Source organism: Hylobates moloch, unplaced genomic scaffold (assembly GCF_009828535.3).
Source record: "Hylobates moloch isolate HMO894 unplaced genomic scaffold, HMol_V3 SCAFFOLD_6, whole genome shotgun sequence".
NCBI classification, from domain to species: Eukaryota; Metazoa; Chordata; class Mammalia; order Primates; family Hylobatidae; genus Hylobates; species Hylobates moloch.
This window is the reverse complement of record NW_026652281.1, coordinates 67,867,838-67,891,251: the sequence shown is the minus strand read 5'-3', so window position 1 is coordinate 67,891,251 and position 23,414 is coordinate 67,867,838. Positions and strand designations below refer to the sequence as shown.

Sequence of the window (23,414 nt, the reverse complement as noted above, 5' to 3'; positions counted from 1 at the left end):
GAATATATTGAGATACAATTCACTAATTCACATCCATTTATAATGTATAATTCAATGGCTTTTAATGTATTCATATACAGACTTGTGCTACCATCAACACTATCCATTTCCAAACATTCTCATCACCCCCAAAAGAAATGCACCCCTAGGTGCTCTCCCCTTCCCTATGGCCCCCCAAGCCCACCCCCTGCATTCACCAATCTACTTTCTGCCTTTATGGATTTGCCTATTCTGGAGAGTTGATATAAAAGGAATCACATGGTCTCTTGTGTGTGGCTTTTTTGCCTGGCATACCATTTCCAAGGCTCAGCCACGTGGCAGCATGTGTCAGTCCTTCATTCCTTTTTACTGCTAAATAGTATCTTATTCTATGGATAGAGCACATATTGTTTAGGCAGTCACCAGCTGATGGTCATTTGGGATGTTTCCCCTTTTTGATTATCACCAATGATGTATGAACACCGCTGTGTAAGTTTTGTGGACCTAGTTTTCTTTTTGTCTTAGGTATACGCTCAGGAGTAGTGGAAGAGCTGGATTACATTGTAACTCAATGTTTAATTGTTTAAGGAGATGCCAAACTCTTTTCCAAAGCAGATTTCACATTCAAACCAGCAATGTAAGAGGGTTCCAATTTCTCCACTTCCTCGACATTTGTTATTATCTGCCTTTTTAATTATAGCCTTCTCCATTTTTTCTTAAACTTCCCAAGCCAAAAATTCCAGGAGTTCCCAAAGCATCACCGGGAAGCATTAAAGTTCCCTTCTCTTCTCCTCCTTAAGGAAGAATCTCTCCAATCACTGTGCTTGAAACCACCACTCCCACCACCCCTACCCCCAATTCCCTCTCCTAATTTTATTTTTCTCCCCAGTACTCATCACCATCTAACACACCATATTTGACTTGAGTCATAGTCTGTCTCTCCCGCTGGACTATAAACCCTGCCTCATAGAACCGTGTGGCACACAGGAGCCACTTGCACATCTGTTGAATGAATGATATAAGGAAGCACAATGAGCCTACATGTCTAAGCTTAACTTAGCGGTCAAAAAAATTATGATACAACCAAAGCTGTGGACCTGTAGAAAAAGCATGAACCTCTGTGCAGTGCCAGGGAAGGCCAGGTCAATCATGTACTGCCAAGTTAAAAAAAAAAAAGCCTCCAGGGGAAAACATGACATTTATGTTAAAAAAAAAAAAATTAGCTGGACATGGTGGCTCATGCCTATAATCTCAGCACTTTGGGAGGCTGAGGCAGGTGGATCACAAAGTCAGGAGTTTGAGAACAGCCTAGCCAATATGGTGAAACTCCGTCTCTACTAAAAATAATAAAAAAAAATTAGCCAGTGTGGTGGCAGCACCTGTAATCCCAGCTACTCAAAAGGCTGAGGCAGGAGAATCACTTGAATCCAGGGGCGGAGGTTGCAGTGAGCCGAGATTGCGCCACTGCACTCCGGCCTGGGTGACAGAGCAAGACTCCAAATAAAAAAAAAAAAAAAAAAAAATTACATAGGTTTATAAATGCAGAGAAAAGGAAAAGGATACACATCCTAGCAGTGGTTATCTGTGTGGGGGAAGTAGAGGCAGGGGGTAGCACACTGTTACTTTTCATAATTCCACATTCAGTTTGTATTTTTAAAAAAGATATTTCCAATTTTTGTAATGAAAATGAAGAAAAATGGGGAAAAAGATACACAAAATTTGAAGTAGAAAAAAAAGAGATATTTTCTCCTTCTGAAAGGCAGATGAATGCTTAGGAATTCCTATTTTTCCTCCATTACCACGTTTTCCAGACTGTCCACATAGAGCTAACCTTCCATTTTCTTAAAGTTGCCATAAGCATCACCAGTTTCCAGGGTTAAAACATACCCGTCCACTGTTAGAACTCGCTTGTAATCCCAGCACTTTGAGAGGCCAAGGCAGGTGGATCACTTGAGGTGGCGAAATCCCGTCTCAACTAAAAATATAAAAATTAGCTAGGCCTGGTGGTGGGTGCATGTAATCCCAGCTACTCGGGAGGCTGAGGCACGAGAATCGCTTGAACCCGGGAGGCAGAGGTTGCAGTGAGCCAGGATCGTGCCACTGCACTCCAGCCTGGGCAACAGAGTGAGACTCCTTCTCAAACAAACAAACACGAACAGTACTTAACTCTTAAGACTTTGCTTCAAAAATACCTAAGCAAATGGGCCACTCACTTGAACCAGTTGGTGACGGTCATCATCACATACAGGGAAGCTAGGAAGAACACGAAGTGGAAGTAGGAGTAGATGTAGACGGTGCCTTTCTTTTCGTCATAAATGACCCGTGGTCCCTCCTTTCCCGGCTGCTGCTCTTCAGTGTCTGTGAAGCACAGAGGGAGCCCAGGCTCAGTGAGTGAATGTGTGTGTTTACCATTCAGCAAAGTCACGCTCGCTAATTCTACAGGGCTGTCAGTAGAAAAGATGCCAGAAAGCCACCTGTACCCTCTGGCAACTTCAATCTGTGCCCTAAGCACAAAACCCCCACTCCAGCCTAGCAACTTCCGTAACAGGAAGAGTTACCTAATGCCACATTTATTTTTATTTATTTATTTTTTGAGATGAAGTTTCACTTTTTGTCCTGGCTGGAGTGCAGTAGCATGATCTTGGGCCTCCGCCTCCTAGGTTCAAGCGATTCTCCTGCCTCAGCCTCCCGAGTAGTTGGGATTACAGGCACGCGCCACCACGCCCAGCTGATTTTGTATTGTTTTTTAGTAGAGACAGGGTTTTGCCACGTTGGCCAGGCTGGTCTTAAACTCCCGACCTCAGGTGATCCACCCGCCTTGGCCTCCCAAAGTGCTGGGATTACAGGCATGAGCCACTGTGCCTGGCCTGCCACATCTATTTTAACAGAAAGAGAACCCTTAAGAACCCTTAAAGACGTAAACTTACTATAAGCTTAGCAGAAAGTGAGAGTAAAACAAGAGTTAGTTCTCAAGCCCTTGGAATCCTCCAATCCAAGAAGGAAAGTAAGGTGAAGGAATGAAATGGCCCCAAAATAAGGTGTCAGGACCTCTTGGTATTTTCCAAATCATTCCTTCTTAAAAAATGTGCTCTCTGATTCTCTAAATCTCACTGTATAATTTAACTTACATATAAACCAAAATTTGGACTGATTCTCCCTACCAGTATACCAGCACAAATAAAACTCAGCTATCCTTCAGGAAAAATGTGAAAAATGTGTAAGTAGTAAGTCAGCTTTAGAATAAAAGTTTCTCCTTACTATTCAAGTTACTTGTGTCTGAATCCCAAATGACTATAGATTAGAGCTATAGGACTGCAGTGCCACACAGATGCAAAGAATAAAAGTGCTCTGCTTACCCTCTCCACCAGGACTGAAGCAAAAACAACAGCGAGCTATCTGTGAAAGCAAAAGCAACAGTCAGGCGGCTTGTGTTCTATTTCTAGTCCACCTCAGTAAGGCAGCAGTAACCATTATTTGAATCACCTCCCAGGCCCTGAATTGCACGTATCCCTTCAAAAGATGTGGACTGTTCTTTCCCAGGTGTGCTGCGTGTTGGTGACAGGAAACCCCATGGAGGGAGATGTGCCACAGAGATCCTCATCCGTGGACTTGGTACTCGCTCCTGCTACCATGAATACTGGCAGCAGAGCCTCAAGACAGGAGCTCCTTTACCCTTCCTGGGTAACTGCCATGGAATGGCTGATCAAGGGTAAAGGCCATGCAATTATGGTCCCTGGGGTTAGGGAGGCTTTGTCCAGCTGCACTGTCCTTCAACTTCACCCTCTGCCCAATTTTGCCTCCTTCCCCTTCTCCCTCCACATGTGCTGACTTTTAATAACTATCCCACGCAACAAACTACCTCAGCCTCTGCTTCTGGAGAACTCAGTGTGAAACCCAATGAACGTGACAAGAGCCCCACTCTCCTGGTGCTCCCTTCTCGTGCTTTGCTTTCAATGTTATTTCATTAAATCCTCTTTGACCTTTGCATTGGGCTTATTATTATCCTGTGTACAGCTGAGGAAACTGAGGTCAGGCAGGTTAACTGGCCAAAGTTACCAAATTAGTTTAGTGACAGAGCTGGAACAGACAAATGCAGGATGGGGACACCAAGATCCATGATTCACAATAGGTAACACGTGGTATCTAGGAGCTTGGCGAAGCTGGTAGGATCTGAAATAGTAAAGTGAAGGAATCTGGAAGCAGCCTACCCGTGTTTCCTATAAAAATCAAGCTGTTGCACGGGCTGTGGGCAGGGATGGAGGGAATGCTTGCCTTTGAAGCATCTCTGGTACCTTGCAAATTTTTTATTATTTCTTTTTTTTTTTTTTTTTTTTTTTTGAGATGGAGTTTTGCTCTTATTGCCCAGGCTGGAGTGCAATGGCACGATCTCGGCTCACCGCAACCTCTGCCTCCCGGGTTCAAGCAATTATCCTGCCTCAGCCTCCCAAGTAGCTGGGATTACAGGCATGTGCCACCATGCCTGGCTAATTTTGTATTTTTAGTAGAGATGGGGTTTTTCCATGTTGGTCAGGCTGGTCTCGAACTCCAGGCCTCAGGTGATCCACCCACCTCGGCCTCCCAAAGTGCTGGGATTACAGCCGTAAGCCACTGTGCCCAGCCATTATTTCTTACCTACTCAAAACAATAAACTTAATTTTTAAAAATCAGGTTATGTATAGTCCCAGCTATTTGGGAGGCTGAGGGAGGAAGACTGCTTAAGCCCATGAGTTTGAGGCTGCAGTAAGCTGTGATCCCACCACTGTACTCCAGCCTAGGTGATAGAGTGAGGCTCTGTCTCCAAAAAAAAAAAAAAGAAAAAAAAGTACGTGATTTCAGAAGGACTCTGGTAAACAGACTTCTGAGACAGCCTGGGAAGTGCAGGGCCCTTAGCACTTTGTGGCTGAAGATATTTCAACTACAAAGAACAGAGAGCCAAGGATGAGAATATGAGAGCTTGAGCCTTCATCTCATATGTGTATCAAGGCCAAGCCCTAGTTTCCCTGCTTGGCAAGAAAACCTTTAACAGAGGTATTGGCCTGAACAGGAGCTTGGATTAAGTGCCATGGTCTAAAAACCACTAATTCATTCAGTGGGCCCAAGACACGGTATGCTGAGGTCTTAGTTCTTTTGAAGTTCAAGTTACCATAAGAAACTATGAACTCTCACTTTCAGAGTTGTATCCTGTGAAATGTGATGCAGGAGAGCAAACCAACTTCCATCCCACGTGCTCTCCAGTTCAGAAGGAAACACTCGGACATTTTCCCTTGGACTGAGAAGAAAAACATCCTCTCTTAAATCTAACTTGGAGACTTGCTGTTCTTTGAGCTTGAACTCTGTACACAATAGGGACATTGAAACCATAACCATACAACCTCAGCAGGTGGTCACCTAGTCAATGGTGAGAATAAACACCCCTTCTACAGACCATTCTCTTCTCTATAATAGGCAGTAACCTATTCAAACTCAGCACAATTTTCTCCTTTAGGCAACAGAAAGAGTTGGTGAATGATGCTGGCAGACTGACAGCCCTTCATAATGCCTCAGTATATCCAGGTCAGGTGCAAGAGAGACCATCCCCAGACACCCAGCTGCAGAGTAAAGTGCCCGTATCTGGACAGACACCAGGGCTTTTCCATCCACGGAAAGCTATTAGAACGCAGGCAGTGGCCGGATACCAGCTGCCCGCAGTCAGCAGCAAGGACCAGGGCACAGCAGCTCAGCTCCTGGGCAGCAGTGGTCAAGAACACAGACCCTGGGGCCAGAGTACACGGTTTACGTTCTGGCAAATCAAAACCTGTGAGGCTTAAATGACTTAACTCTTCTGGTTTTCCCCTCTGTAAAATGGAGGTAATAGCACGTCACTGGGTTTTTATGAGGATTAAGTGAAATCACATAGGAAGAACTTAGAACAGTGCCCGGGACATAGCAAGTGCTGTAAGTCTTGGCCATCTTTGGAACCCCTGATTTTCTTCATTCTTGGGTCACAGCTGAGTCTTTTCCTGGCTGCCTCCATCTGATTAGACCTTTCTGATATTGGTAGATGAGAGCCCCAGAAAGACTTTTGCACAATTAAGAAAATAACAGACATTTTGTTGACTGATAGGCATCTGCTTAACACCTTGAGGCTTTGGATGTGCAGGCAACCAATGTATGTATTGTTCGTAACACTCTACCTGACAAAACACCCACCTGATGGAACTGACAAATGAGTTAACGTATCTACAACATTCAACAGCGTCAGGCAGAGCAGATACGGCTCCTTCCCTTTCCTCTCTCCTTCCTTCCAAACAGCTATTACATAATCTCACAGCCGTGCTGTGTATGGAGGGCACAGACAAGTACGAAACAGGTGGATGGATCAGAAGTTAAAATAAAACCCAGCAAGACTCCATTATGGCAAGGGAAGAGCGCAGGGTACAGCCTGACAAGGTTACCCAAGCCTCTGGTTGCGGGTGAGTGGCAGGATGCCACCCAAGAGGCCAGCTTTCTTACAGAAAATCAAGAATGGACTGATTCATTTTAATCCCATAGCATACAAAGGAAAGCAGGAAAGCATTTATTTTTCTTTTTTCTTTTCTTTTCTTTTTTTGAGTCAAAGTTTCACTCTATTGCCCAGGCTGGAGTGCAGTGGTATGATCTTGGCTCACTGCAACCTCTGCCACCAGGGTTCAAGTGATTCTCGTGTCTCAGCCTCCCAAGCAGCTGGGACTACAGGTGTGAGCAACCACGCCTGGCTAATTTTTGTATTTTTAGTAGAGATGGGGTTTCACGATGTTGGCCAAGCTGGTCTTGAACTCCTGACCTCAGGTGATCCACCCGCCTCGGCCTCCCAAAGTGCTGGGATTACAGGCGTGAGCCACCGCACCCAGCCAGCATTTATTTTTCTATACAAAAATCTTTCCTCAGCAGAAAAACAGGATCATGGAATGCAGACTGATAAAGACACAAACACAAAAGGCCCTCCTGAGAAATGGATCTTCTGAGATGAAGCAGGACAGGAAAAGGAAATGAACTTACTTCCAATTCAGGAGCTGCGTATCGCCCCTGCAGAGCGTCAGAACTCGATCTTGTTGTTGATGTCAAACTAAGAAAACAGACAAAAAAGTCAGCTGGGTGTATTAACACATTACAACACATGGAATGAAGGGGAAAACCGGCTGGCCAGTGCTCCGAGAAGAGCCTCAATGTAACCTACCGTTCAGGTGACTTAAATCAAAGCAATCTATTTTAATACCTCTCCTTATTCCAAAATTGGCTGGCTGATTCTATAGTTGATATCATTTTACACGGATTGCATTAGATCATTTTATGCAAAGAAGTTTGTAGGTAGAGAAGTAAGATATCTTGGTTTTCAGTATTGCTTTTTGCCTCTCCTCCCTCAAATGCTACAATAGTTTTCTAATTTCACTTTATCTTTCCTTCCCTTTGACTAGTCTTGCTTAGAGGGAATCAAAAGCAACGAGCCCAGAGATGGCAACAGAAAGCAAGGGCATGAAAGCAAAAGTCACAGTTATTTACTGTGATAGCCTATAGCAGAACAAGGCTAGCTGTTTGGAAGAGTAGCAGTCGAGGTAATAAAAAATTCTGCCACTTCCCCGAGACCTAGAAAGGTAAAATGTTAGACAAATTGCCTTGCATGGGGCAAAATAATTTATTTTTCCTGAAAAAAAAAAAAAAAAAAAAAAAACAGGCTAGAAGTGGTGGCTCATGGCCTGTAATACTCTGAGAGGAAGGGGTGGGAGGATCACTTGAGGCCAGGAGTTTGAGAAGAGCCTGAGCAACACAGCAAGACCTCGTCTCAACAAAACAAAAACACAGAACATTTTAAGCAAATATATACAACACTTAGGGTTCCAGCTAACTTTACAGATTGATTTAGCAAATATTCACTGAGGGCCCACTATGTGTCAGGCCCGATTCTAAGCACTGGGGACTCAGTGACACAGGCAACAATCCTGCCGGCATGTAGCTTCTGCGCTGGCCCGACATGGGCGGGGCATGTTGGTGCTCAAGACGCTGGTCTGCTCGTGGAAAGCGGGGACAAACACTCATCTCAATCCAGCGAACCCCATGAGGCAACACTGCGCAGTCTCATCCTCTTTCCCAAGGAGAGAAGAGATCAATGAGACAGAGATAAACAATAAAAAGCTTTCCTCATACAGAAGCCCACTGAGATCCAAGTTCAGTTTCCTTTGTGGTCCACTCAAGTACAACAGCATCACTTTCATTTCTGCTTTGAACTGATGGATGCTAATCCAGGCCCACGCCACTCCACCTCCTGACTGTGTGCCCGGTCAGAGGAAGACAGAAACATCTCCCAATGACTGCGCACCCAAGGAACACAACACCTAATCCGACATTTAACGGTGGCCTGGCTGGGTGTGGTGGCTCACACCTGTAATCTCAGCACTTTGGGAGGCTGTGGCAGGTAGATAACTTGAGCCCAGGAGTTTGAGCCAGCGTGGACAACATGGCAAAACCCTGTCTCTACAAAAAATACAAAAATTAGCCAGGTGTGGTGGCACACGCCTGCAGTCCCAGCTACTGGGGAGGCTGAAGCAGGAGAATAAATTGAGCCTGGGAGGTTGTAGTGAGCATGATCACACCAGTGCACTTCAGCCTGAGTGACTGAGGGACCCTGTCTCAAAAAAAAAAAAAAAAAAAAAAAAAAGAGTGGCACATATCCTGTGCATACAAGTTTTGATTTAGTACAGTGTATAGTTTTCACAGGGGAAAATATGTTTTTAATTTTAAGAAGAGGTCAGTATCTGAAATTTTCATTTGAAAGGTAACATTATTTACGAGGCTCAGAACAGGCCAGGTGCAGTGGTTCACGCCTGTAATCCCAGCACTTTGGGAGGCCGAGGCAGGTGGATCCCTTGAGGTCAAGAGTTCCAGACCAGCCTGGCCAACATGGCAGAACCCCGTCTCTAGTAAAAATACAAAAATTAGCCAGGTGTAGTGGCCGGCAGCTGTAATCCCAGCTGCTCAGAAGGCTGAGGCAGGAAAATCGCTTGACACTCAGGAGGCGGAGGTTGCAGTGAGCTGAGATCACGCTACTGTACTCTAGCCTGGGCGAGAAAGTCAGACTCTGTCTCAAAAAGAAAAACAAAACCTCAGAGTAAATATTCTCCTCTACAAATTCTTTGGATTAACATAATTTCCGGAAAACAAAGCTCTTGATTTGGGCTCCTTTGCCACTTCACCATCAAAGAGGCCTAACATGGGGAAGGTTTTGTTTTTACTTTTAAAAAGAACTACATTCAGAGCATCATTAATGCCATGTGACTTCTACAGGTAGATGTTACCATACATTAAGATCTTTATTTAGTTGCCGGGCGTGGTGGCTCACATCTGTAATCCCAACACTTTGGGAGGCTGAAGCGGGCGAATCACCTGTGGTCAGGAATTTGAGACCAGCCTAGCCAACATGGTGAAACCCAGTCTCTACTAAAAATATAAAAATTAGCTGGGCATGGTTGGGGGCGCCTGTAATCCCAGCTACTCGGGAGGCTGAGGCAGGAGAATTGCTTGAACCCAGGAGGCAGATGTTGCAGGGAAAAAAAAAGATCTTTATTCAGTTGTAGCCTTTCTCCATACAACATTCTTCTTGGAATTATCAAGAAAAGGTTTTTTTTTTTTATAAGCTCTTAAAGCCTAGGAAATTCTTATTATCTGCATTCAGGCTATTACAAAGACCACTGTTTGGTGAGCACAGCATAAATTGCTATAAAACAATTCCTGGGTTACCTATAAACCTCACCTCTTCCTGTGCTAAGATAGGTGTGACTTTAACCCAGTATTTCCCGTGGGGATAGAGGGAGACTTACAGCATTGGGTTAAGACAATGCTTTATTGTACGGAGAATGCCTAACACACCACAGCGTGTTTACTGTCTCTGCCTGCTGCCACCCCACCCCAACCCGGCCAAAATGCCAGCAGTGCTCTGCAGTCATGGTGACAACCAAAAAAAAAAAAAAAAGCCACGCCGTTTCCCTGCAGAACCACTACAGTGCCCAGAACCCGTTCACACTGGCAGAAGAATGCACAATGCAGGTGCCCCTCAACACTGGCACTGCAGATGCTTTTGAAGCTGGCCAAAGTCCACTAGACCACAGAAAATCTCTAAATAACATGTCCAAACTTTCCTGGAGATCACACATTCTGCCTCCCTGACAAACATACAGGGCAGGCCCTGGACAGATCCCATGACTATTCCCAGCCTTTGTGCAATGAGGAAGATCAGTCATGCTCCCCTGTGCTATAGAACCCGAAGGAGACCTGACCTCTCTGTGAACCCGGGGCATGGGGTGGAAGATTTCTTTTTCTTTTTTGGAGGCGGAGTTTCACTCTTGTTGCCCAGGCTGGAGTGCAATGGCTCGATCTCGGCTCACCGCAGCCTCCGTCTTCCGGGTTCAAACGATTCTCCTGTCTCAGCCTCCCAAGTAGCTGGGGTTACAGGCATGCACCACCATGCCCGGCTAATTTTGTATTTTTAGTACAGATGGGGTTTCTCCATTTTGGTCAGGCTGGTCTTGAATTCCTGACCTCAGGCGATCCGCCCATCTCACCCTCCTAAAGTGCTGGGATTACAGGCGTGAGCCACCGCGCCCAGTCACGGGGTGGAAGATTTCTAACTTGAAGATTTCTAGCTGGCAGGCAGGCCAGAGCAGAATTCCCAAAATGAAGATACCAATCTCCCCGCCTCCTTTCTCCACCCCCCTTAAAGGCCCAGAATGTACCAAAAAAATAAATATTCTTCCTTGACTTCCCAGCTTTTTTTAATGTAAAACAATCCCCTCGGCAATGCTATCACACCAACCTGCGAACCAACACACTTCAAACTAGGAAGTTGTTTGACATTGAATAAAGATTCTTACTTTTTCCAGTTTTATATTTAAAAGGATATTTTCAAAGATGGTTCAATATTAAGAATTATTTTTTCTCTTAAACACAGATAAAAGTGGAATGGCCAGGAAACTTTATAGTGCAAATGCCTTGTAATAATGTAAGTACGCAAGTCATCTAGTTTATCTTTCTCCCTCAGGGGACATTACACCAAGCCATCTGAGGAATAAGAGCTGGGAAGAGACTATCCACCAGTGTCCCTAAATACTTCCGCAAAGGAGCCTCAAGGAAAGGTTGCCCAAAGTTGGGATTAGAGAGCTACAGGTATAGGCTCCATGCTTCCTTACATGTACAATGAGGAGCCTGACCTGATCAACTCCGGGATCCTGTCCAGGTTGACAGTTTGAAGTTGAAGACAACAGAATAACAATTTCAATCAAAATCCAGAGACCAAGGGAGGAATTAAGAAATAGTTCGTGGAGGCCAGGATTTGTCACAGCAAAGTTCCAGACTAAAGGGGTGTGGAGGGATGGGCCTATAGATAAGAGCCATCAGGGCCGGACATGGCGGCTCATGCCTGTAATCCCGGCACTTTGGGAGGCCAAGGCAGGCGGATCACCTGAGGTTGGAGTTTGAGACCAGCCTGACCAAAAAAAAAAAAAAAAAAGGAAAGAAAGAGCCATTAGAATGCCAGGTGCCACGGTTATGCCTGTAGTCCCAGCTACTTGGGAGGCTGAGGCAGGAGGATCCCTTCAGCACAGTTTACCCAGCCTGGGTAACATAATGAGAACTTGCCTTAAAACATTTTTTTTATCTAAATAAGTAAAAAGAGCCATCAGAGAACTCCTGCAAGTGGACCAAGGTGAGGGCTTACACGGGGTCCAAGCTATGATGTTCTTTCACAGCAACGATTCCTCGATGCAATGGAAGGAGGCTCTGGAGAGAAGGTGGCGCCAGGCAGAAAGGCAGGGAGTAGGTTTGGGTTGAGCCCTTCTTCTGAGCTGAGGCTACAAACATTAAAACATACTCCTGGAGAGTACCCCAGCTGCAAGAGTCAGGACAGAGATACCCCAAAGGAAACAAGTATTTGGGGGTGGGGCTTGGGGGCTCTGGAGGGGGGAAGGGAAAGAGAGGAGCTGGGGAGCTTTCCAGTCTTCTACAACTTTCTAAAAGAGTGAACCCCAGGCAATCTTGGCCTTCTTCCCCCTTTAACCTACATACTATCTATAGTCTCTGGCTTCCTACAATTTCTATCAAGAATCCTAGACATTCCTGCAATTATGTTCAAATGACAGTTCCCACCCGGACGATGTGGCCTTTTTGTAACATCCTCCAACTTTTCATTCCTCTGAGTCAGGAAGGAAAACAAACTCTTTAGAAGTCCAGATCTGAAAAAACCCTAGTTGGGCTAACTCCCACCCCTACAGCATTCCTTTTATTCCCAGGCCCTACTGATCCTGAATTTAGTGTTCTTAAAGCTGACCCCTCGGCCAGGCGCGGTGGCTCACGCTTGTAATCCCAGCACTTTGGGAGGCCGAGGCGGGCGGATCACGAGGTCAGGAGATCGAGACTACAGTGAAACCCCGTCTCTACTAAAAATACAAAAAATTAGCCGGGCGTGGTGGCGGGCGCCTGTAGTCCCAGCTACTCGGAGAGGCTGAGGCAGGAGAATGGCATGAACCCGGGAGGCGGAGCTTGCAGTGAGCCGAGATTGTGCCACTGCACTCCAGCCTGGGTGACAGAGCAAGACTCCATCTCAAAAAAAAAAAAAAAAAAAAAAAAAGCTGACCCCTCGAAGAGCTGCAGTGAGTAATTACAGCAAACATCAATCACATGGACCCCGGGGGAACTAAATCCTAGGGGGCCCAGCCCACAGAGTGTGCTCTCGCCTACAGATTACAGAAGTACCCCACAGAGCAGACTGGTCATCCTCATCTCCACTTTGTAGGGGCTGCAGTTTTATATGTTCTCATCCCACCAGACACTGCAGTTTTGTGGTTTACGCATTCAATAACAATGTTTGTTGCTGGTATTTAGACTGATTTTTTTTTTTTTAGTAGCTATCAACTTTGAAAATTGACATCTTTTGGGAATATCAGACCAGCCCTCACCAATCTCCAGGTGCCTCAGTCCTGTAAGAGACAACATTTTATTTATCATCTCTCACTCAAGGGCCAACTCAGAAGAATTCTTTACACCTGCTAGAAATAGTGAGAAAATATGATACGGTGAAAATTCCATGTTGTGAAATGCCCTATGTATGGTAACCCTATGCAGCAGGCTAAAAAGAATTTTTGCCATCTTTTCCATTGAAGGGTTTATGGCAAATCCAAACTCTACTTTAGCTAAAGGGAATTTTTTTTTTTTTTTTTGAGATAGAATTTCTCTCTTGTTGCCCAGGCTGGAATGCAATGGCGTGATCTCAGCTCACTGCAACCTCCACCTCCTGGGTTCAAGCAATTCTCCAGCCTCAGCCTCTCGAGTAGCTGGGATCACAGGTGCATACCACCACACTCGGCTAATTTTTGTATTTTTAGTAGATATGGGGTTTCACCATGTTGGCCAGGCTGGTCTCAAACTCCTGACCTCAGGTGATCCACCCACCTTGGCCTCCCACAGTGCTGGGATTACAGGCATGAGCCACCACACCTGGCCAACGGCAAATATTTTTTTTCATTTGGTACCCAGTAACCCACAAAAACATATGATTTTATTCTGTCAAGTATCTTCATAGTTGGTTTTTTAAAAGACAGGGTCTCACTCTGTTGCTTAGGCTGGAGTGGAGATACCCCTAGCTCACTGCAGTGTTAGACACCTGGGTTCAAGTGATCCTCCTGCCTCAGCCTCCCAAAGCGCTGGGATTATAGGTGTGAGCCACTGCACCATGCAGCCTGCTTCCTATATTGTAGGTACTCAGTGAATAACTTAGGAATCAATAAAATTGAAAGGCCAGAAAGAAGTCACCACAGTCCATTCTGCAACAACAAGGAGACTCTGTCACTATGTCACACAGGCCAAGAATGAATGTATGTAACCATCATCTTAACACCCACCTGTAAAACAACAAACATTTTATTGCTTGATGCATGACCCTGAGCAAATAGACTCTAAAAGGTCTGTGTCCCTGTTGGTCCCTTTCTAACAGTAGAAGCTGTTAAAGGAGGTAAGAGAAAATGCCAACATGCTCAGAAAGACATTGTATTTATACAAGCGATCACCCCCAGGAGTATTTAGTTTCAGCAAAAAGGAAGATTACAATGTGCCTATGGCTGAACTCAATGGAATTGAATTTTTATACTGAACATTAACAAAATGTAAACACAGAAGTAAAGGCTAAATGTGAAAAGGTTACTGTTAAAGGGAAGCTCAGTTATCAGCGAAATATATATCCAGATTAACTAGCCATTTCTATCCTTGACTTTTCTCCCTCTAGCAACCTTTTAAACTTTTTAAAGGTGGAATAACGCCCGCCACAAGCATCTGAAACACAGCCCATTCATATCACATCTACTTTTGGAGGAGCTGCTTTGCCTAGTGAACAACAGCATTGTGGGTTTTAGCAGAAAAGAGAAGGAACATTTCTTGTCTGCACAGAATGACCACGCATGCAGCACTCTGTACTCTTTCCAACAACAGCAGAACAAAGCTATTTCCTTTGGATTAGAAAGCTGCCAGGACATGCTGGCACATTATACCTCTTCTTCACTTTGTGCTCCCCTGCCCTCCAGTAAAGAAAGGTATAGCAAACTACTATTCAACCATCTTTTAAAGGGTGTTAGGCAATGGTGCTGCAACATACCATATATTTGCTTTATTTACCCCAAATAAAAATAAGTAAGGTAAACGAAGTTCAAATATTTAGAGTTCATGCTCTTCACCTTTTTACTTGTGGTTGTTTAACCCCCTCCTCAGATGGTATTTGTTTTTGCAGCCTCACAGCTACTGAAAATTACTTCAATTCTTTTCCTGTAATTTTAAAGTCTGCAAAAGTGGCTTTGAGTAACTCCCAAGACTTACCATGAATACAAGATACATCCGATTAAGAGGCTGGTCCCCAGTATAGTCACCAAGTTTTCATCTCTGTACAGGTCTTGACCAAAGTCAGGCACACAGATTGTAACATTTTTCCCATGTTCATCTAGAACTTGTAAAGAAAAAACAAAATCATCACAGTCAAATAGAAAGCCCAGTTGTAACGCACAGAAGCACTCATTTTGGGAAAATTCAGGTAGCTGTGGTGTACCTCCTTAGAACAGTGAACACTTATCACTGGAAACTTCTACTCTACAGGCTGTTTCCATGCAGACTGGATTTCTGCTATTTCAAAGAACCATTCTCCCACATCATCACATCCTTGGAACAAGACCCTCAGATTCCAGCTCAGTGCCATGGGGCTCAAACAGATCCAGGACCTAAGGAGAGAGTCTTGCTCGTTTTCAGTACTATTCAAACAATAGTAAAAGGACAAGTCAGGCGCATTTTTCAGTTGACAGGGCAGCCCCTAAAGAGAGGTAGGGTGCAGATACCAAGCAGTGCTGAGGTGAATCAACAGCCAACAATAGCTCCTAAACCAGTTGAGAAGTCATTTTGCCGTAAGTGATATGATAATCGTGATATCTTTCTGTCTGTAACTTGGAAACTCCTGAGGTGTTTTTTTTTTTTAATGTGAGTGGCTACATGTGATATTGTGAAATATATATTTGGTCTTCATCCGCATTTACTTGCATGCAACTCCTAAAGTCCTTGAAATCTCCAAAATGGTGTCTTTTTATATGTTAATGATTGACTAATGGCTGGCAGCCCCTAGGCAGCCTCAGGATGGGGGCTGGTCACCAGAAAGACCAGGGTAGGATTAGAGGGTTGGGACTTTCAGACCCACTCTCCAAACTCCAGAAATGGGAGGAATGGTAGTTGATCACCAAGGGCCAATGGTTTAATCATTTAATCAATCATGTCTGTGTAATGAAGTCTCCATAAAAGGCCCAAAAGGACATGCTTCAGAGAGCTTCCTGAGAGCTGGAGGCTTACAGGAAGGTGAACACCACCTCATCCACGTTAGGAACCCAGCCACACCAACTCCATGGAGACAGAAGCTCAGGACCCTTAGAGACCTTGCCTTATATATATTTTCACCTGCCTGTTTATTCATATTCTTTAAAATATCCTTTGTAATAAATCAGTAAAGGTAAGTATTTCCTGAGTTCTGTGAGCCATTCTATCAAATTAATCCATCCCAAAGAAGGGGTAACTGTGGGAGCCCTAACAGTTGGTCAGAAGTTCTGGAGGGCCAGACTTGTGACCAGTGATTGGATTAGAGGACACCCAACTGATGTTCACTGCGGAACTCACTGCCTGCTTGCTGGTGGGGAGAAATCTCCACATATTTTAGTGTCACAGAAACCTTCTGTGTTGACTCTTGTAGTGTCAAACGGAAGAAAAATTGAGTTATTCTAAACACTGCATAACAAAGATCCCTATAATATAACCATCAGTGGTAATTTACCTTTTACCTAACATGGAGTCTTCCATTTGGAACACCCAACCTAGGTCTGACTGCCAACTCTGCCACCAAAGCAAGTAACATAAACATAAAATAACACTCTAGAAACCACTTTACAAATGTGCGTATATTAAGTGTCTGAAGTGAGACTAAAATAATGACTGGTATTTGTACTTGAAACAGGACACATAACTGTGTATGCTGTGGTTTAAGGAATCTTTTATTATTTGTATAAATTTATGGGGTACAAGTGTAACTTTTTTACATGTAGTGGTGAAGTCTTGGCTTTTAGTGTATCTATCACCCAAATAATGTGTATTCTACCCATTAAGTAATTTCTCACAATCCATCCCCTCCCCCTCCTTCCTATGTTTGAGTCTTCACTATCATTCCACACTCATGTCCATGTGTACACATTATTTAGCTCCCACTTAAAAGTGAGAACATGCAGTATTTGTCTTTCTGTGTCTGCTTGTTTCACTTAAGATAATGGCTTCCAGTTCCATCCATGTTGCTACAAGACAGGATTTCATTCTTTTTTATGGCTGAATAGTATTCCATTGAGTGGAGATATATGTGTGTGTGTGTGTGTGTGTATAAATCACATTTTCTTTATCCAATCATCTGTTGATGGACATTTAAGGTGATTCCTTATCTTTGCTATTATGAACAGTGCTGTGATAAACGCAGCGGTGCAGGTATCTTTTTGATATAATGATTTATTTTCCTTTTTGTAGATACCCAGTAGTGGGATTGCTGGATCAAATGGTAGCTCTATTTTTAGTTCTCTGAGAAATCTCCCACTGTTTCCCATAGAAGCTATGCTAATTTACATTCCCATCAACAGTGTAAGTGTTCCCGTTTCTCCACATCCTTGTCTTTTTAATAATAGCCATTCTGACTGGTGTGAAATGACATCTAGTTATGGTTTTAATTTGCATTTCTCTGATGATTAGCAATGTTGAACATTTTTTTCAAATGCCTGTTGGCCATTTATATGTCTTCTTTAGAAAAAAAATGAAATGTCTATTCACGTCCTTTGACCACTTTTTAATGAGATTATTTGGTATTTTTTGTTGTTGAATTGAGTTCCTTGTAAATTCTGCATATTGCTCCCCTATAAGACACAGTTTGCAAATATTTTCTCTGATTCTGCAGGTTGTCTCTTCACTCTGTTATTTCTTTTGCTGTACAGAAGCTAATTAGATTAATATAGTTCCATTTGTCTGGTTTTGTTTTTGTTGTCTGTGCTTCTGAGGTCTTAGTCATGAATTATTTGCCTTGAGCAATATCCAGAAGAGTTTTCCTAGGTTTTCTTCTAGTATTTTTATAGTTTCAGGTCTTACATGTAAGTCTGTAATCCACCTTCTGTTGATTTTTGTATGTGGTGAGAGACAGGGGTTTGGTAGGGGTTCAGCATATGGAAATCCAAAATTTCCAGGACCACTTATTGAAAAGGGTATCCAGATGGCTATAAATATGTGGCTTTACTTCTGGGTTCTCTATGTGGTTCCACGGATCTATTCTTATACAAATATCATGCTGTTTTGCTTACTGTAGCTTTGTAGCATAATTTGAAGAAGGGACTCCTCCAGCTTTGAACTGTGATTCCTCCAAGCTTTGTTCTTTTTGCTTAGGATTGCTTTAGCTATTCTGGCTCGGTTGTTTCCACACAAGTTTTAGGATTGTTTTTCTGTGAAAAATGTCATTGGTATTTTGATAGGGATAGCACTGAATCTGTAAGACTGCTTTAGGCAATATGGTCATTTTAACAATATTTATTCTTCTGATCCATGAGCATGGGATGTCTTTCCATTTGCTTGCATCCTTTTTATTTTTATTTTTTTGAGACATGATCTTGCTCTTTCACCCAGTCTGGAGTACAGTGGCCTGATCATAGCTCACCATAACCTCAAGCTCCTGGGCTCAGGTTATCCTCCCACCTCAGACCCATGAGTAGCTAGAACTACAGGTGCCTGCCACCACACCCAGCTAATTTGTAAATTTTTTGTAGAGATGGGATTTCACTATGTTACTCAGGCTGGCCTCAAATTCCTGGCCTCAAGCCATCCTCCCACCTTGGCCTCCCAAAGTGCTGGGATCACAGGGATGTGAAACTACACATGGCCCCTCCTTTTAAGTTTTTCATCAATGTTTAGTAGTTTTCATTGTAAAGATCTTTCACCTCCTTTGTTAAATTTATTCCTAGTTATTTTATTTTTTGTAGCTATTGTAAATGGGACTGGCTTCGTGATTTGGTTCCCTGCTAGCTGGTGTACAGAAACACTACTAACTTTTTTTTTTGAGGCGGAGTCTCACTCTGTTGTCCAGGCTGAGGTGCAGGAGTGCAGTAGTGTGATCTTGGCTAGTGCAAAGATCCCTCCCTTTCCCGGGTTCAAGTGATTTTCCTGTCTCAGCCTCCCAAGTAGTTGGGATTACATATGTGCGCACCACCGCGACTGGCTAATTTTTCTATTCTTAGTAGACATGGGGTCTCACCACGTTGGCCAAGCTGGTCTCGAGCTCCCGACCTCAAATGATCCACCCACCTTGCCCTCCCAAAGTGCTGGGATTACAGATGTGAGCCAATGCACCCAGCCAAAACACTACTAATTTTTGTATGTTGATTTTGTATACTGCAATATTACTGAATTCATTACTCAAATCTAACAGTGTTTTGGTGGAGCCTTTTGGGTTTTCTAGATAGAGAATCACATCATCAACAAACACGACAATTTGACTTCCTCTCTTCCAATTTGGATGCCTTTTATTTCTTCCTCTTGCCTGAGTGTCCTGGCTAGGACTTCCCGTACTATGGTGAATAGGCATGGTGAAGGCAGGCACCCTCATCTTGGTTCAGTTCTCAAAAGTAATGCTTCCCATTTTTCCCCACTCAGTATGATACTGGCTGTGAGCTTATCATATATGACATTTATTATTTTAAGTTGTGTTCCTTCTATTATTTTAAGTTATGTTCCTACTTTATTGAGGGTTTTTTTTTTACCATGAAAAGATGCTGAATTTTAACAAATGCTTTTTCTACATCTATTGAAATGATCATATGGTTTTTATCTTTAATTCTGTTTATGTAATATGTAATGTATGATGTATCATATTTAATAATTTGCATATGTTGAACCATTCTTGCATCCATGGTATAACACCCACTTGATCATGGTATATTATCTTCTGATGTACTATTACATTGTGTTTGCTAGTATTTTGTTGAAGATTTTTCCATCTATGTTCATCAGGGGTATTGGTCTGTCATTCTTTTTTGTTGTGTCCTTGTCTGGTTTTGGTTATCAGGGTGATATATCAGGCCTTGTATAGTAAGTCAGGGAGCGTTCTCTCCTCTCCATTTTTTGGCACAATTTCAGGAGGGTTGGTATTAGTTCCCCGTTATATGTTTGGTAGGATTTGGCTATGACTCCATCAGGTCCTGGCTTTTTCTTATCGGAAGATTTTTTAAATCACTGATTCAATATCACTACTCATTATTGGCCTGTTTAGGATTTCTATTCCTTCTTGCTTTCCAGAAATGTATCCATTTCCTCTAGGTTTTCTAGTTTGTAAGTATATGGATGTTCACAATAGTCTGTAATGATCTTTTGTACTTTTGTGGTATTATTGTGACTTTTCATTTCTAATTTTGTTGATTTGGTCTTCCCTCTTCTTCGTTAGTCTAGGGGCTTATCAATTTTGTTTATCTTTTCAACAAACCAACTGTTTTTGTTTTGCTGATCCTCTGTATTTTTCTCATGGGTTTTTTTTGGGGGGAGGGGGGGCCTTTATTTAGTTCCTTATTTTATTTTTATTTTTTGAGACAAAGTCCCTGTCTATTGCCCTAAGTAGAGTGCAGTGGTACAATAAGAGCTCACAGCTCACTGCAGCCTCAACCTCTGGGGCTCCAGTGATCCTCCCACCTCAGCCTCCAGAGTAGCTGGGACTACAGACGTGTGCCACCATCCCTGGTTAATTTTTTTTATTATTTTGTAGGAACGGGGTTTCGCCATGTTGCCCAGGCTGGTCTCAAACTCCTGGGCTCCTGCGATCGATCTGCCTGCCTCGGCCTCCCAAAATGCTAGGATTACAAGCATGAGCCAACTCACACAGCCCTGATCTTTGTTATTTCTTTTGTTCTGCTAACTTTGGGTTTGGTTTCTTCTTGATTTTTCTAGTTCCAGGTGCAACCTATTGATGTAGGCATTTCATGCTATAAAATTCCCTGTGCATGCTGTGGTTTCAAGAATCTTTATTCTTAGGCTAATTTAAAAAATGTAGAGCACTTGAAATTTAAAATAACTTTTTTTCTGGGTTTTTTTTTTTTTTTTTTTTGGTAGAGATGCTATGTTGCCAAGGCTGGTCTCAGCTCCTGGCCGCAAGCAATCTTCCTGCCTCAGCCTCCCAAGGTGCTTAGCTTACAGGCATGGGCAACCATGCTCAGCCTTGGCTTCTGTTTTAAAGGGATACCTGCCATTTAAAAAATATTGTAAATAAAAATCCCAGTAAGTTAAAGCCAGAAATTAATACATAAACAGTCATAAAAGAAAGTCTTAAAGAGACTAAATTTATGTAAACTTAAGAGTCAAGATAGAATATTAAAAAAAAAAATTAAATCCAGGATAGGCAATAGTTACTTAAGACCTCCACTTACATTACTTTCCACTATAAATAGCGACAAGGACAAGCCCATAAATAATATGTGTATATGCTAAAACTTTCAAAATTATCATTGCACCAGCTTTCCAAATTTAAAAGAGGAAACAACTTCAATTTTCTTAGACACTACACTTATTTAATTTGACTTATATAAGCTCAAATATACCCAAACATACATTTATATATGCTTATGTGTATGTATGTATATATGTATGTGCGTGTATATTTACATTTATATATCACAAAAGTAACAGAGAGGTAAGTAAGTTTCTGCAAGTTACTTAAGTAGCAAGATCAGTCTATAAACCAGGCAGTCCGACTTCAAAGCTCATGCTCTAATCACTATGTTCTGTTGTCTCTGTAAATAAATGTCATTTAAGACGAGTGGTTTGAGGTCACATAGCCGGTAAATCATGGATCTGTGCTCAGATCCTGCTCCCCGCTCCCCACTCCCCCACATTCTTTCCACTCTCTCTGTTCCACTGCTATAGTCGGAAAAGAAAAGAAATACAACTAAATTAAGAGGTTATTTAGGCCTAAAAGCAAACTCCACAGCCAAACCTTTCCTCCTGTCTGTCCTACACACCAGGAAGAATCGGAAAAGGGAATTTTCCTTTACATAGCTCAAGTTAAAGACTTTTTCATGAAAAAGTCTAGATCATCTCTCTACTGTGATTTAGTACATTTCTAATATTTATTTTTATTTTTTGGCTTAATTTTTGTGGATACATAGCAGGTGTACATATTTATGTGGTACATGAGATGTTTTAATACAGGCATGAAATATGTAACGATCACGTCATCTAAAATGGGGTATCCATCCCGTCATGCATTGATCCTTTGTGTTACAAGCAATCCAGTTATGCTCTTTTATGTTGCGGGAAGTCAGGGACCCCAAATGGAGGGACCAGCTGAAGCCATGGCAGAAGAACGTGGATTGTGAAGATTTTATGGATATTTATTAGTTCCCCAAATTAATACTTTTGTAATTTCTTATGCCTGTCTTTACTGCAATCTCTAAACATAAATTGTAAAGATTTCATGGACACTTATCACTTCCCCAATCAATACCCTTGTGATTTCCTATGCCTGTCTTTAATCTCTTCGTCCTGTCAGCCGAGAAGGATGTATATCGTTCCAGGACCCTGTAATAATTGCGTTAACTACAAAAATTGTACAGCATGTGTGTTTGGGCAATATGAAATGTGGGGAACCCTGAAAAAAGAACAGGATAACAGCAATTGTTCAGGGAATAAGAGAGATAACCTTAAACTCTGACTGCCGGTGAGCCGGGCAGAACAGAGCCATATTTCCCTTCTTTCAAAAGCAAATGGCAGAAATATCGCTGAATGCCTTTTCTCAGCATGGGACATCCCTGAGAAAGAGAATGCGCACCTAGGGATAGGTCTCTGAACTGGCCCCCCGGGGGCATACTGTCTTTTATGGTCGAGACTGCAGGGGTGAAATAAACTCCAGTCTCCCATAGCGCTCCCAGGCTTATTAGGAAGGGGAAATTCCCACCTAATAAACTTCGGTCAGACCGGTTGATCTCAAAACCCTGTCTCCTGATAAGATGTTATCAATGACAGTGGTGCCCAAAACTTCATTAGCAATTTTAATTTCGCCTCGGTCCTGTGATCTAGCAATTTTAATTTCTGCCTCCACTTGCCTTGTGATATTCTATTACCCTGTTAAGTACTCGATGTCTGTCACCCACACCTATTCGTATACTCCCTCCCCTTTTGAAAATCCCTAATAAAAACTTGCTGGTTTTGGTGGCTTGTGGGGCATCACGGATCCTACCAATGTGTGATTTCTCCCCCGGACGCCCAGCTTTAAAATTTCTCTCTCTGTACTCTGTCCTTTTATTTCTCAAGCCAGCCGACGCTTAGGAAAATAGAAAAGAACCTACGTGATTATCGGGGCAGGTTCCCCGATACTTTTAGTTATTTTTAAATGTACAATTAAATTTGACTATAGTCACCCTGTTGTGCTATCAAATACTAGGTCTTATTCATTCTTCCTATTTATTTTGTACCCATTAATCATCCTAACCTCCTCCCAAACTTCCCCCAAACCCTTCCCAGCCTCTGGTTACCATCTTTCGGCTCTCTATCTCCATGGCCTCTCCAATATTTAAACAATAGCTCATTCCTCCATGAATGAAAATATTCACACCGCTAACACAAGCACCCTAACAGGCTGGCTTACCTACTTCTGCAGGTTTGCTGGACAGAGCTGAGAAGGTGAGGTAGGTGACATAGCAGCTTATGACCCCTGATTGTAAGAGCCCCGAGTGTGGCTGTCCTGAAAAATGAAAAGAGACAGAGAGACAACAGGTTTTAATTTGAAGAAAAAGAAAGCACATGCCTAAAAAACCTGATAGTCTCCATGACAGTCCTCAAACTTGAGCATCCACCTTTAA

At 42.9% G+C, this 23,414-nt stretch overlaps 1 protein-coding gene across 3 annotated transcripts in view; it reads right to left on the bottom strand.

The window, feature by feature from the left end:
* SERINC5 (serine incorporator 5) overlaps positions 1-23,414 on the bottom strand; it is a 188,135-nt gene that overhangs the window by 33,600 nt on the left and 131,121 nt on the right. For all 3 annotated transcript variants that reach the window (XM_058440762.1, XM_058440761.1, XM_032156955.2), the window contains exons 7-11: positions 23,201-23,296; positions 14,845-14,971; positions 6,997-7,063; positions 3,336-3,375; positions 2,193-2,337 (exon numbers count right to left, since the gene is read on the bottom strand). In XM_058440762.1, the coding sequence (XP_058296745.1) occupies positions 2,193-2,337; positions 3,336-3,375; positions 6,997-7,063; positions 14,845-14,971; positions 23,201-23,296 (475 nt within the window). The remainder of the gene's footprint in view (positions 1-2,192; positions 2,338-3,335; positions 3,376-6,996; positions 7,064-14,844; positions 14,972-23,200; positions 23,297-23,414) is intronic.